Source organism: Mixophyes fleayi, chromosome 8 (assembly GCF_038048845.1).
Source record: "Mixophyes fleayi isolate aMixFle1 chromosome 8, aMixFle1.hap1, whole genome shotgun sequence".
Taxonomy (NCBI): domain Eukaryota; kingdom Metazoa; phylum Chordata; class Amphibia; order Anura; family Limnodynastidae; genus Mixophyes; species Mixophyes fleayi.
In genome coordinates this window covers 57983210-57996962 of record NC_134409.1, presented here as the reverse complement: position 1 = coordinate 57996962, position 13753 = coordinate 57983210, and the positions used below count along the sequence as shown (strand labels likewise).

Genomic DNA, 13753 nt, shown 5'->3' with positions numbered 1-13753 from the left:
CTGTCTTTGTTTCAGGAACAGTGGGCAGCGTCCTCCCAAGATCCTTAGATTCGGGGTATTATATCAGAAGGGTACAGGATAGACCTGCTAGGCCCGGTCCCACATCGTTTCTTCCTAACTCCGCTACCCCGAGATCCATCAAGAAGGCAGGCTATACAGGATTGGGTCGCCTCTCTTCTTTCTCATCGAGTTATCTGCAGGGTCCCAGATTACCAGAAAGGACAGGGGTTTTATCCAAACCTTTTTATGGTCAAGAAGCCGGACGGCTCCTTACGTCCCATCCTAAACTGAAAGGGTCTCAATGTGCACTTAACTAATGGTGGATGAATTTCGGATGGAATCCCTAAGGTCGGTAATAAACGGCTTAGAGAAGAATCAGTTTATGGCGTCTATAGACATAAAAGACGCATACCTCCACATTCCCATTTGGATCCACCATCAGTCTCTCCTAAGATTCTCTGTGAGATCCTTCCACTATCAGGTTCGGGCCCTCCCCTTCGGCCTCTCAACAGCACCGAGGGTTTTCACGAAGATCATGTCAGTTATGGCAGCATGTCTTCACCTTCAGGGAGTTCAGGTCGTGCCTTATTTGGACGACCTGCTCATCAAATCCTCCACAGAGAATTGCTTACGTCATCACTTATCCCTCACCTTGGAGGTTCTCGAGGGCCATGGATGGCTAATAAATTTAAGGAAATCCCAGATGGTTCCGTGTCAACGCATGGTTTTGCTAGGGCTTATTATGGACACCAGCCAGCAAAGGGTGTTCCTGCCTGTTGAGAAGATCAGTTCAATTCAGAGTATAACAACTCAGGTCTTGTCTTCTCCCAACCCCTCAATGCACTTGTGCATGTGGCTGCTGGGAAAGATGGTGGCCTCCTTCGAGACCATTCACTTCGGTCGAGCCCATTCTCGTTGTTTTCAGTGGGATCTATTGACAAAATGGTCAGGATCCCACCTACGTTTGGATCTCCAGAGGATCTCTCTATCTTCAAGGGCAAGAGAATCATAGCCACGACGGACGCCAGCCTGAAAGGTTGGGGGGCGGTAATTCTGCACCTCCGGCTCCAGGGACTTTGGTCGGTTCAGGAATCAGCCCTATCAATAAACGTGCTGGAGTTGAAGGCTATTCTTTTGGCCCTCCGGGGGGGCCCAGTCCCTCCTTCAGGGCCACCCTGTCAGAGTTCAGTCCGACAATGCTGTGGCATATGTCAACAGGCAAGGAGGAACCAGGAGTGCAGCAGCAATGAATATTGCAGCTCAAATTTTGGTTTGGGCAGAACAATTTATTCCAGCAGTTTCTAATTTCAGGAATAAAGAATTGGAAGGCCGACTACCTAAGTCGACACCAGATGATGCCGGGGGAGTGGTCACTCCATCCGGAAGTTTTCCAGTCTCTGGTTCAGAGGTGGGGTCTTCCGGACAGACACAATAGAAAGGTTCACAGGTTTTGTGCAAGGGCAAGAGACCCCTTAGCGGTGACAGTGGACGTTATGACAATGTCATGGGTGTTCAGGTTGGGATACCTGTTTCCTCCGATTCCCATGCTTCCTCGCGTACTCAGATGAGTAATTACAGGGCGGTCTGCCAGTAATTGTAATAGCTCCCTCATGGCCGCGCCGAGTCTTGTACGCGGACATAATCTCTATGGCGGAAGGACAAGGTTTTCGTCTTCCGTCTCGAGACGACCTTCTTCTGAAAGGTCCCTTCCATCACCAGAATTTACCTCAGCTCAGTTTAACGGCATGGCTGTTGAAGCCAGCCTCTGGAGGGCTAGAGGTTTTTCCTCCAGCGTAGTGAATATTATGATGCGAGCCAGAATGCCAGTTTCAGCTCGCATCTATCACCGGATTTGGAGAGCCTACATCAGATGGTGCGAAAATAAGACATGTCACTCGTCCTCTTTTCGCCTCCCTCGCTTGTTGGCTTTCCTTCAAGGTGGCCTGGAAGCAGGGCTTCGGTTAGGTTCTTTAAAAGTTCAGGTTTCGGCTCTGTCAGTATTTTTTCACCTGAAATTAGCGGATTTACCAGATATTAGGACTTTCCTTCAGGGAGTCTTGCATATTCAGCCTCCCTATGTTCCGCCCACAGCACCATGGGATCTCAACCTGGTACTGGTTATGCTTAAGGGGCCTCCTTTTGAGCCATTACTTGTGGCAGATTTGAAGTGGTTGACCTGGAAGGTCCTCTTCCTTTTGGCTATTGCATCTGCACGTAGGGTTTCGGAATTAGGAGCTCTGTCTTGTCGGGAACCATATCTGATTTTCCACGAGGACAGAGCGGTGTTAAGAACCCTCCCTTCCATCGTTCCAAAAGTAGTTTCGACTTTCCATCTGAACCAGGAAATTGTAGTCCCGGTCTTCTCATCTACTTCCCATTCGGATCAACAGTCTATGGAAAAGTTAGATGTGGTTAGGGCTCTCCGCATTTATGTCAAGAGAACTTCTCAAATTACAAGTACTGATTCTCTGTTTGTTCTTTATGATGCTAGTCTCAAGACAGTCCATTGCAAGATGGATTACGGCAACCATTGAGCAAGCTTACTTAAAGGCTAACCGTCCTGTGCCGACCAGCTTTGCAGGGCAGCCACCTGGTCCTCTGTCCACACCTTTACAAAATTTTACCAGTTTAATGTATTTGCATCTGCGGATGCAAATTTTGCTCGTAATGCTTTACGAGCGGGATTTTCAGAGTAGTCCCACCCTTAGGGGGCTGCTTTAGAACGTCCCCATGGTAAGCAGTGTCCCCCAGACTGGATGAAAGAGAAAAGAGGATTTATGTACTTACGTTAAATCCATTTCTCTGATTCCGTCTGGGGGACACTGCGATCCCTCCCTTCTGCTTTTCTTCTGTGTGCTTTTGGTTGATTTGCTTTTCTCCTTGGGGCTTTTTAATTAACTGACAGGAAGAGGAAGAGGCAGGGGGATTGTAGAGGGGAGGGGTCTGTCGGCAGTACTAAAAGTTAACTAGTTAGGTGCCAACTCCCCAAGCTCCCTCCACAACCCATGGTAAGCAGTGTCCCCCAGACGGAATCGGAGAAACAGATTTAACATAAGTACATAAATCCCCTTTTTTCTCTGTATGTTTGTGTGCTTGGGAAGGGAGGAGGGGACATTGTTTAGTTCAGTGCAAAAGTTGTTTCCTGTCTGGCCTTCCGCTAACTTAAGAATTAACACATTAGTGACTGTTACCAAGCATGGAATCAAGGAATTAATTTGATGGTTAATAATTCTCCAATTTTCCCTTATATGTATCTAATGTAAATATTAAGGGATATACATATAAAAATTCTTATCATATGACTTATTTATGATCATAACCTGTGTTGTTCCAGAGCTCACAATTCAGTTCAGTTACTTTGAATTGTCTTCACTACCATATAATCCCTTTATCTTCTCCCAGAACTTCTGTCAATTTTTTGGGATGGTAAGAATACTGTGGGTGTAATCTAATGGCAAAACATGTGGTATTATTGGGGCCTTTAGGCCTGAAAAGGATTGAACATATAAAAGAGCAATCAAAGAAGTAGTGAACACAACCCATAATTTTGCTCACTTCTTGTATAAAAAGATAACATAATACTATGTCTAACATACACACCTCTCTGTACAATACTCAATGAATCAATGTTTTCAGTTGCAGTCCCTTGAAGACGATATAAAAGTTCCCCTTATTTGTCACCACCTTATTTAGGTGTAAAATGTGAACTGGTTTATGGCAACTAATGAGCTTTTATCTGTCTAGTGCAAGCTAAACAATAAAAACAAGTGCCTTCTGTGTTGAGTACCATGAGAAATTTTTACTTCTAGATAATGGTAATATACACATCACTCCACTTTCAGGGAACGGAACTGACCATATTGTATTTGTCAACTTATTTTGTCAGTTGGCCAACTATGCTTTAGGACTAGTATAATCTTTTTATTTTTTTGATTTATGGTGTTCCATGTGTCTTCATGTGTGTATGATTAAATCTATTACACTTATTTTCTCAAAGAACATGTATTGGCTATGGAAATCCTTGTAATTGTGTAATTTTTACCTCCCTGAAGTAGCTTGAAACTTACTTGCTAAAAAGATTTTGTTCATAAGAGGAGATGATGAAAAGCAAGGGATTATTATCACACCACAATAGAGGAAGCGTAGTTTGTTACAGGAAAATTGCTTTACCTTGTACTGTAGAACTATGGTAACATATTCGGATTGCAACAAATTGTGACTACATTATGGACTGAAATCTGGCCACTAGATTACATTTTAGAGAGTGCAGAATTGCTGTACTTCTGAGTACAGACTCACTGTGACAGCTAAAGCAGCAAGAATGCAAGAGATGTAGTGAAGCCTTCATCTATTTCTGAACATTAGCTTAAGAAAACTATACAATAAAGATATATATCAAAAATACACATAGGAAACATGGGGGAGAAAAGCTTTCACTGATATGTATTTCTAATAGTAACAACCTTGGTCCATTCAGGAACTTTTCAACATAGAGTAACAGTTCTCATAGGATTTTGTTTGGTGAATGGTTTATCAAGTTAATTGAAGATGACACAATTTTAGTCATATCTGTAGCTTAGGGGCCCACAACCATTTGAGGATACAAGAAATATAACAGTGTTAAGGATGATGCTTCACTGGACAGTATAGGCCAAAATTTGTTATGAATTACGTCCGACAGAGTTTAGATTAGGATGGTGGACTCCCTATTCCTAGTTTTGATTCTAGATTTGGTTGGTAGTTTTCCTCTACTTTTAACAGTTGCTGTAAAAAAGTCTTGTTCACTATAGATATGTTCTATAGCCACACGCACACACACACACACACTCGCTATATTCAGGAAACCCTTTTTGTATACTTTAGCATCGAAAAAGAGGATCAGATTAGGGTCCAGATTTTAAATTAATCTCCCTTTAGTGTCAAGATCCCTGAGGCTTGGTACGAATCTATCAAAAGTAGGAATCTCATCAGACCAAACTGATGGGATGTCATCAATATCCATTATTTAGAAAATGATAATGGCACATAAATGAAGCCTTAAAATGAGTAAAGATGTGTGTTCTAGTATTCGAATGAAATAATTCTGAATGAAAGGGCTGCTGGTGACACCATTGTTATCCAGGAGTGATGGAGGGAATACTTTTCAAATGTAAATATTCCCCAGGAGGGTATGCACAATACATCTTAATGGTCTGTTTTGCAACAATCACCCCACACCTTTCTGTAGATGCTTTCTAGATATGTTCACTAGCAAGGTATATGTAGCACATATTTCTTCTGAAGCTCCTGGAAGCTTTAGTGGGTTTATTAGCTCTGTTTATAGTCAGCCCTCCTCTTACCCACCAGCCACCTCCACAACATCTTTCTGATGTCATCTGAAGTGAACAGGGTTTTGCGTGCTACTGTGTTAGTGTTTTTGATACCGCAGAGGGAGTTATAGGTACATAGAGGTCCTACTGCAGGCTGCCCATCAAACATGGCAGGAGCTTCAGGAAAAGCAAATGTTTTAGATATAGATATATATAGAGATAAATATATATATGTGTGTGTGTTTATATGAATGTATATATACATACACTATTCTTCTAAAGCATTTTCTATATATACTTTCTGATAGGTTTCGGATTATATTAGCACTTTGTGTACGTTTACTGTATTTGTGCATCTTGTATGTATACATTTTTTTTTTTAGATTATTAATTTAAATTTACAAATTGATTGTAAAGAGACAAATCATCTTGGTCTTGACTTGCATGTCACACTTATGTATTTTAGTCTGTGGACTGTGTGGTGAAAGACTTCACGTCTAAATCTTCCTGCAAGTACAAAGCTGCTTATATCTACTTCAGTGATAGTAAGTATTGGATCAGCACTGTGAGGACACAGGCAACATATTCCTACAGGGGAATATATACTTAAACGTGTGTACTGGTATAATTGATACAGTGACTTGTTGATTTGCATCATACACATGTTGAAAATCTTAATTATGTTGAGCTCATTTTAGCCAATTGTTGAAAACAAAGGGTTGTACTAAAACTAGTTGATTATTTTTTGTTATTAAGCCTTCTGTTGAATCGAGTAAATGCTAACTTTCTCTGTCTTTCTTTGGGGGACACCAGGGACATTTGGGTATAGAGTAGGGACAGGGCGAACTGGCACTTTAAACTTCTGTTTAACTAAGCCCTAGCTCCTCCCCCTCCATACCCCACCTCCTGTCCAGCCTCAATTTATGTTTAACCAGGCCCACAGAAAGCGGAGATAGAGAGAAACAGAAAAAGAGAATAAAATTAACAAACAACAACATTCTCTTACCAACAAGACTACATGTCAAACTGTAGGAGAAACTAGAGCGTTAAGGGTGGGCGCCCGGTGTCCCCCAATGGACTAAGAGAAACGGATTTTAAGTAAGTATAAAAATCCCATATTCTCTGTCTTCCTTTGGGGGACACCAGGGACATTGGGGACAACCCAAAGTTGCCCTATGGGAGGGAATGCTCAGAAGAAATGGCACAAAACACCTTTCTTCTAAAACTTGCATTCTTGGATGCAAACACATTTTACTTGTAAAAGTTAGTGAATGTGTGTACAGACTACCACGTGGCCGCCTTACACAGCAGTTCTCTGGAAGCACCATAGTGGGCTGCCCAAGAAGCACTTACAAACCCTGTAGAGTGCTTGCATAGATTATCTGGGACAGGCTCCCCAGCCTTACTATAAGCTTGACGAATAACAGCCGTAATCCACCTAGCAATAATTACTTTAGAAGCTAGCCAGCCTCTTTTGTGAGCATGATAGAGACTCAAAAGATCGTCAGTCTTGCGCATCTTGTGAGACCTCTGCACATAAATTCGGTCGACTCGTACAACATTGAGAAAACCAATAGAAATATCATTAAACTGAATACATAAAATCATTCAGGACTGGAATGACAATGTGTTGATTTAGATAAAAACCAGACACAACCGTAGGAAGGAAAGAGTGCCAGTTCGCCCTGTCCCTACTCTGTACCCCAATATCCCCAGTGTTCCCCAATGGACTAAGAGAAATGGATTTTACGTAAGTATAAATATCCCATTATTGTGTGTTCATGAAAAACTAGCAGATACGTGATTTATATTGTACGCAAACTTATATATAGAATAGTCAAGTCAATCTCCTATGACTATTGTGACAAATTGATGCTAAAAGTAAATGAGCATCATATTTAGATTCATGGAGGCTACTCGGTCTCTTTGGAGAAATGATGAGTGTCCCACATTCCTCAATATTGACTATGCATGAAAGTGGTGGGTCACACGCTAAGCTATTCTTGTGTGCTATGTATTGTGATGTGATATATGGGTAATACATATTAGTAGTCACCAAGGAGTGTCTATTATAGGTATTAGATAATCAGGCTTTTATATAATTTACAATATAGAGTGTATTGTTCCTTATAATACACTGGCTTTCCTAATAAACTTTGAGTTGACATCAGAATGATAATAAGCTAGCAACTCAGAATTTGCTGTTTATGCAGATAATATTTACAGTAATTTTAAAGAATAAAGTATCCCCTACTGTAATTGTTACTAATATTAGAACTTAGAGAGCGTTTCTGAATCATATAAAAAGCACACTGCAACAGGAGAATTGCTTTTATACAGGTCACGGAACTTCAGGTAACATCTAATATCCTTAATTCTGTAGAATTACACTATTGCTTATAATACATAAGTTTTAATGAAAACAGACTCCCATTTACACAGACACCCACCTCCTACATGAGATATACCGCTTCATGGTAGGAGTGACCCATTACCAGTTGAGGGCGCTTCCTTTTGGCCTGGTCACAGCACTCTCAGTATTTTCAAAAATGATGACCGCAATGGCTGCCCGTCTCCGTTCTATGGGGGTGAGCATTGTGCCCTATCTCGATGACTTACTGATCAAAGCCCCTTCAGATCAGCTTCTATGTCAGCATTTACACCTAACCATAGAGACCCTGCAGCTTCACGGTTGGCGTATAAATGTGCAGAAATCTCAGTTAATACCAGATGAAAGGATGATTTTCTTAGGTCTCATTATGGATACCAAAAGACAGAAAGTCTTCCTTCCACAGGACAAGGTTTGCTCGGTACAAGACTTGGTAACCAAGGTCCTAGACAGTCACAGGCCTTCCATGCTCCTTTGCATGAGGTTACTTGGCAAGATGGTCTCGACCTTTGAGACAATCCCCTATGGAAGGTTTCACTCAAGATGCTTCCAGGGGGATCTAAAGAAGTGGTCAGGTTCAACTCTTCACTTGGAGCACCAGAGGATACTGTTGTCCCCAGAGACTCGCTTTTCTGTCAAGTGGTGGAAGATTCAAGAACACCTTTGCACCGTACACCTGGATCATCATAACAAAGGATGCCAGTTTAAAGGGCTGGGGCGCAGTGGCGCTACATTTGGACCTTCGGGGTCTTTGGTCGCCACAAGAAAGTTCCCTTCCAATAAATATCCTGGAGTTGAAGGCCATGCTGATGGCTCTCAAAGGAGCTCAGTCCCTTATTCAGGGATTCCTGGTACGTCTACAATCAGACTATGCCACGGCCGTGGCTTATGTCAACAAGCAGGGTGGGACAAAGAGTTCAAGGGCACTGGTAGCTCCCTATTAGCCACGCAGGATCTCCTTTTCATGATAGTAGGACAAGGACTTCATCTGCCTCTTCACAGCGATCTCCTTCTGTGTGGTCCATTTCAGCATTGGCACTGCCTCGGCTGACTTTAATGGCATGGCTGAAGCCAGCCTCTGGCGGTCCAAAGGTTTTTCCTTCAAGGTGGTGAGTATCCTGTTACAGGCTAGAAAGCCGGACTCAGCCCACATTTACCATAGAATTTGGCACATCTACATTAAATGGTGTGAGGAACGGGCACACTATACGAATAAATTTAATTTGCCCTGGCTGCTGGGTTTTCTGCAAAGGGGTCTTGACACAGGGCTCTGCCTGGGATCCTTAAAGGTCCAGGTCTCGGCCCTTTTCCATCTTCTTCCAGAGGCATCTGGTGGACCTTCCGGACGTCCGTTCCTTTTTGCAGGGGGTCCTGCACATTCAACCTCCCTTTATTCCTCCCACGGCTCCCTGGGATCTTTGGTACTTACCATGCTACAGGAAGGCCCCTTTGAACCCTTACAGTCAGCAGACCTTAGATTCCTGACATGGAAGGTGGCCTTCCTGCTGGCCATAGCGTCGGCTAGACGAGTGTCAGAGCTTGGGGCTCTTTCTTGCAGGGAATCTTTCCTGATCTTCCATGATGATAGGGCGGTGCTACAAACTGTCCTTTCCTTTCAACCGAAAGTAGTTTCCAGATTTCACATTAATCAGGAAATAGTGGTTCCAGTGTTTCAAGATGCTTCTGCAGGTTCTACCTTAGAATATTTGGATGTGATCAGGGCATTACGTATTTATGTCCAAAGAAATTCGGGTATCCGACGTACCGATTCTCTTTGTCCTGATTGATTCCCAAAGAAGAGGATTGCTAGCTTCCAAGCAAAACATTGCTAGATGGCTTACCTTTACAATAAAACAGACGTATCTTGAGGCTAACCAGATTGTGCCTACCCACATTACGGCACACTCCACCAGGGGTCTTCCTGGGCTGCGCGCAATGAGGCCTCGGCTGATCAGCTATGTCGGGTGGCCACATGGTCCTCTGTCCACACATTCACCAAATTTTAGCAGTTCATTGGGTTTGCGTCCTCCGATGCTAGCTTTGGCCGTAGCGTGCTATGAGCTTGGCTTCCAGGACGGTCCCTCCCTTAAGGGAGCTGCTTCTGTACGTCCCCATGGTAGCAGTGTTGCCAGATAGGATGAAGGAGAAAAGAGAATTTTTATACTTGCGATAAATCCTTCTCTCTGATTTCATCTGGGGGACACTGTGTTCCCTCCTGCTCTTCTGCTGTTTGCTTCTTGGTTGTTCGACTTTTCTTGAGAGCTTTAGAATTACACTGACTAGCAACAGGGGGTTGCCAACCAGATGGATTCAGAGAAAGGGATTTATCAGAAGTATAAAAATCCTTTTTTTTACAGTATAGTCTCCAATTGACTTGTATTATGCACATATTGCCATCACTCATAATGACATAATGCTTTTTCATATGGAAGAGTTTAGAGGTTTACCTCAATTTCTTTTTAGGGTTACCAACTTTATTATAGCTTACAAACATATGAATATTATAAGGATCATCATTTTTATTATGTGATGTGAAGATTTTGTGATATTATTTTGACTGAAACATACAACAGTTTATAAAAATGAGTACAGATTAAGCTGAAACCGATTTATTTTTTTGCTTTTATGAAGAAAACAATATTTTCCTATTTTTGATGAATAATTTTTATTTCTAAGCAAACTATTTTAATAACCACTTGCACACTGGGTGGGCTATTTTATCTCCGCACAGCACCCAATAACATCTGTAAACATGCAGAGAATTATGAACCTCCTCCCCCATCAGAATGTATAGAAATTCTAGACAAATACAATACATGCCATTACAGCTGTCCTGTAAGAAATGTTTTAATTGCTTTCACTCACAAATATATTTATTTTTTACAGCATGTCCTGACAACTTGTTCACCAAACTAAAATCATGCCAGCCCAAAACCATAAGAAGGTGCAAGGAAGTCAATATTTCCTTCTTCCCCAAAGAGTCGCAGGTAATTCCAGTAACTAAACTTATTGGTCATAAACCTGTTTTCATCCTTTGATTACATGGTGTACATGGTGTAGAACCAGTCATGTTTCTCAGTTACATCTTGTTCCCTGTAGGTGTTCTTGCTAAATATCTCTGATGCTTTTCACCTGATGTACAGTCCAGACAAGGCTGTGGACAAAGAATCTGCAATGCAATCCATTGCTCAGCAAATTGTGACACTCTGTGCAACTCTGGATGAGAACCCCGGAGTCCGCTACAAAAAGTAATTTCCTGGAGGTTTATTCTATTGTGATTTCATTCACCATCACCGTGAAAGCAGGAATACACAGATGAGTTTATCTTGTGAAAGAGAATATTTTTCAGCTGCTCAATTAATGAATACATCATTTAATTGTGTAGAAATCTTGATCCCATTAATAAATTCACCGCCAGAAATCTCTAAATATAAATGTAACTTTAATGACTGATGATTTATAGAATATGTAATAATTATTGTGAATAATATGGTAAGTCTCACTATTTTTTAGAGAACCGCTGGATAATGCAGAAGAGTTGGCCAACTTAGTGGAAGAAAAACTTGTTAAGTATTACATGACTGATGAAAGAAATCAGTGTAAGGTAATGTGGGTTAAGTTTAGCACAATACTTTATATAATACAACATCCTTGTATAAATGTTTTATGATTTCGTAGTAAATGAATGCTTCAAAATGCACAGCTAGTCTTGTCACATTAGAAGATCTACTTAGTTGTTGATTTATCCAACCAGCATTCATAGTTCTATTTCATAGATATTGATTTTGTGGTGCCTGAAAGAGTTAACTCATAATTATTACCTATTTAGAGCACATGTAGAAAATTGTTCAATTCTGGGGGCTTCCAAATCCCCTAATGTTTTGCATGTTACATTTTTAGTTTTTCATATATAAACATGCATAACATTTTATATTTTATTAATTTATAACCTAACTTTGGCAGCCTCCACTAAGGTTCAGTGGGATTCTAATATTGTTATGGTGCGCTACCAGCACTGAATACTTATGAATCACCACACAAAGCTGCAGCATTGAGTACTCATTGTCTGAAAGTTCTCATAGACAGGGTGCTTTTAGGTCTCCAAGAGACTTGGACAAGCCTGGTATCAAATTTAACATTCCAGGCAGGCAAAGCATGTGTTTTAAGCGATTGAAAGTCCAAGCTGTTTCCTCATTCAGTAGTAATATGCATAACATTATTTAAATTGCCAGTTTTATGCCTTGCAGCGGTAGTAGTAATGATCAGTAATAAATGCTGGAATCAGTGGCCAATTAAAAAGTACCAGGATGCTTCACAACTGCAGTCAGGAATGCCAGGAGGAATTTTGGGCCCTGGTACAGCATCTTCATGGGTGACCCATAGGTGATTGGCAGCAGTGTATGAGTTTACATGCTAAAGGGGGTGTGGCCATACCATTGGGGGCATGGCTGTGTATCATTGGGGGGCGTGTCTAGCAGGTGAAAAGCACTAGGCTCACCATCTTTCAGAAAAATGCTTTATTCACACATGCCCCCTGTGACCAGCAGCATTGCTCACGCCTGTCCCCTCTGCCCATATGCTTTAATCACACGTACCCTCCCTCTGCCCACTTGCTTTAATCAGACATATACCTCTCTGTCCATATATTTTAATCACACATGGCCCCCAGCTCTAGTCAGACATGCCCCCTTTCTGCCCAGCAGCTTTAAAACCGTATGCCCCGCCCCCCTCTGCCCAGCATCTTTAAAACCGCACACCCTCCCCCCTCTGCCCAGCAGCTTTAAAACCGCATGCCCATCCTCTGCCCATCAGCTTTAAAAAGCGCATGCCCCCAATCTGCCCAGCAGCTTTAAAAAGCGCATGCCCCCAATCTGCCCAGCAGCTTTAAAAAGCGCATGCCCCCTCTCCAGCACCCCTTCTTCTTACTTCATGGTCCACTGCACAGCACACAGGACGGGAAGATATCCAACAGCCCGTCCGCACTGAGTACCATGTGACCGCTGCAGTCACATGACCTGGTGATTTGTCACAGTGGAGTCTGAAGGTACCTTTAGTGGAAGGGGATTTAGCCACTACCGATTCCCCTCCCCCCCCCTTCCCCCCTGCAATCGTTGGTGCGCGCGCAAGAAAAAAGTACTCAAACCCCAAAAAATTTTTGAACTATAGAACTCCAGTGGGCCCCCAGGCAGGTCCAGGTCCCCCCCTCTCCGCTCCCCTGATTGCAGTAATACAGTGTTGTATCAGAGTTGCAGTACTGTTAAGCCCCTCTTTCAAGATGACAAAAAAAAAAGACATAAATGCACTGCTTTTGTTGCTCTTCAGCATCTGAATAGTAACTGTGTTTTGCTTGTAATTTCAATTTGATTGGGAGTTCGTTAGATGTAGAAAAGTAGTCTCCCCCATGTTTTCTGATTACAAGACAACCTCTGTCTAATTACCAGCAAGCTCCTTGTTTCCTTTCATCTAGAGCCCCCATTATTCGCCTCCTGATTTGTTACTTTGCTTTCTGTCTTCAGCATTTGAACTAATTAGGAGGAAAGGGAGACTGACTATAGGCATGGAAGGAAGTGGCTCACTGCTATAGTAACTATGCAGCAACGATCTTGTAAATTCAAATTATAAGACTGGTACATTTATAACATTCGATTTTGTTTGTTTTTTAAATGTTGGTCTTATGGTCCAAAAAATACAAAAGGCGCAAACTATATACTCAGACAACTAGTACTTTGTAGTGAATGTTTGTAATTAAGTTGCCAGCTGATACCCATTCAGTTTTTGCCACTCTAAGATGCTTTGGAGTAAGGATTACAGGGAACTTTAGACATACCATCATTTGGAGATCATCATGTATTATGCTGGTCACACATGTAAGGCATCTGGCCCTAAAACGGCCCACATGTCCGATGATAATCTGCTGAAAATTGAGCAGATCATTATGCAGCATGTTGGTAGATGCAGACAGCAGATGACTTCAGTTTGACTTCTATTGCGTATGTGGTTGGTCATTTTCTGACCACACTAACAGGATCCATCGATGCTGGAAAATATTGGACAA

General features: G+C 42.0%; 1 protein-coding gene across 1 annotated transcript in view; it reads left to right on the top strand.

Moving 5' to 3' along the window:
- The window catches only part of STXBP3 (syntaxin binding protein 3), a 59608-nt gene that overhangs the window by 12373 nt on the left and 33482 nt on the right, over nt 1-13753 (top strand). The window contains exons 5-8 of the mRNA XM_075182610.1: nt 5776-5854; nt 10585-10685; nt 10798-10946; nt 11212-11302. Coding sequence (XP_075038711.1) covers nt 5776-5854; nt 10585-10685; nt 10798-10946; nt 11212-11302 — 420 coding nt within the window. The remainder of the gene's footprint in view (nt 1-5775; nt 5855-10584; nt 10686-10797; nt 10947-11211; nt 11303-13753) is intronic.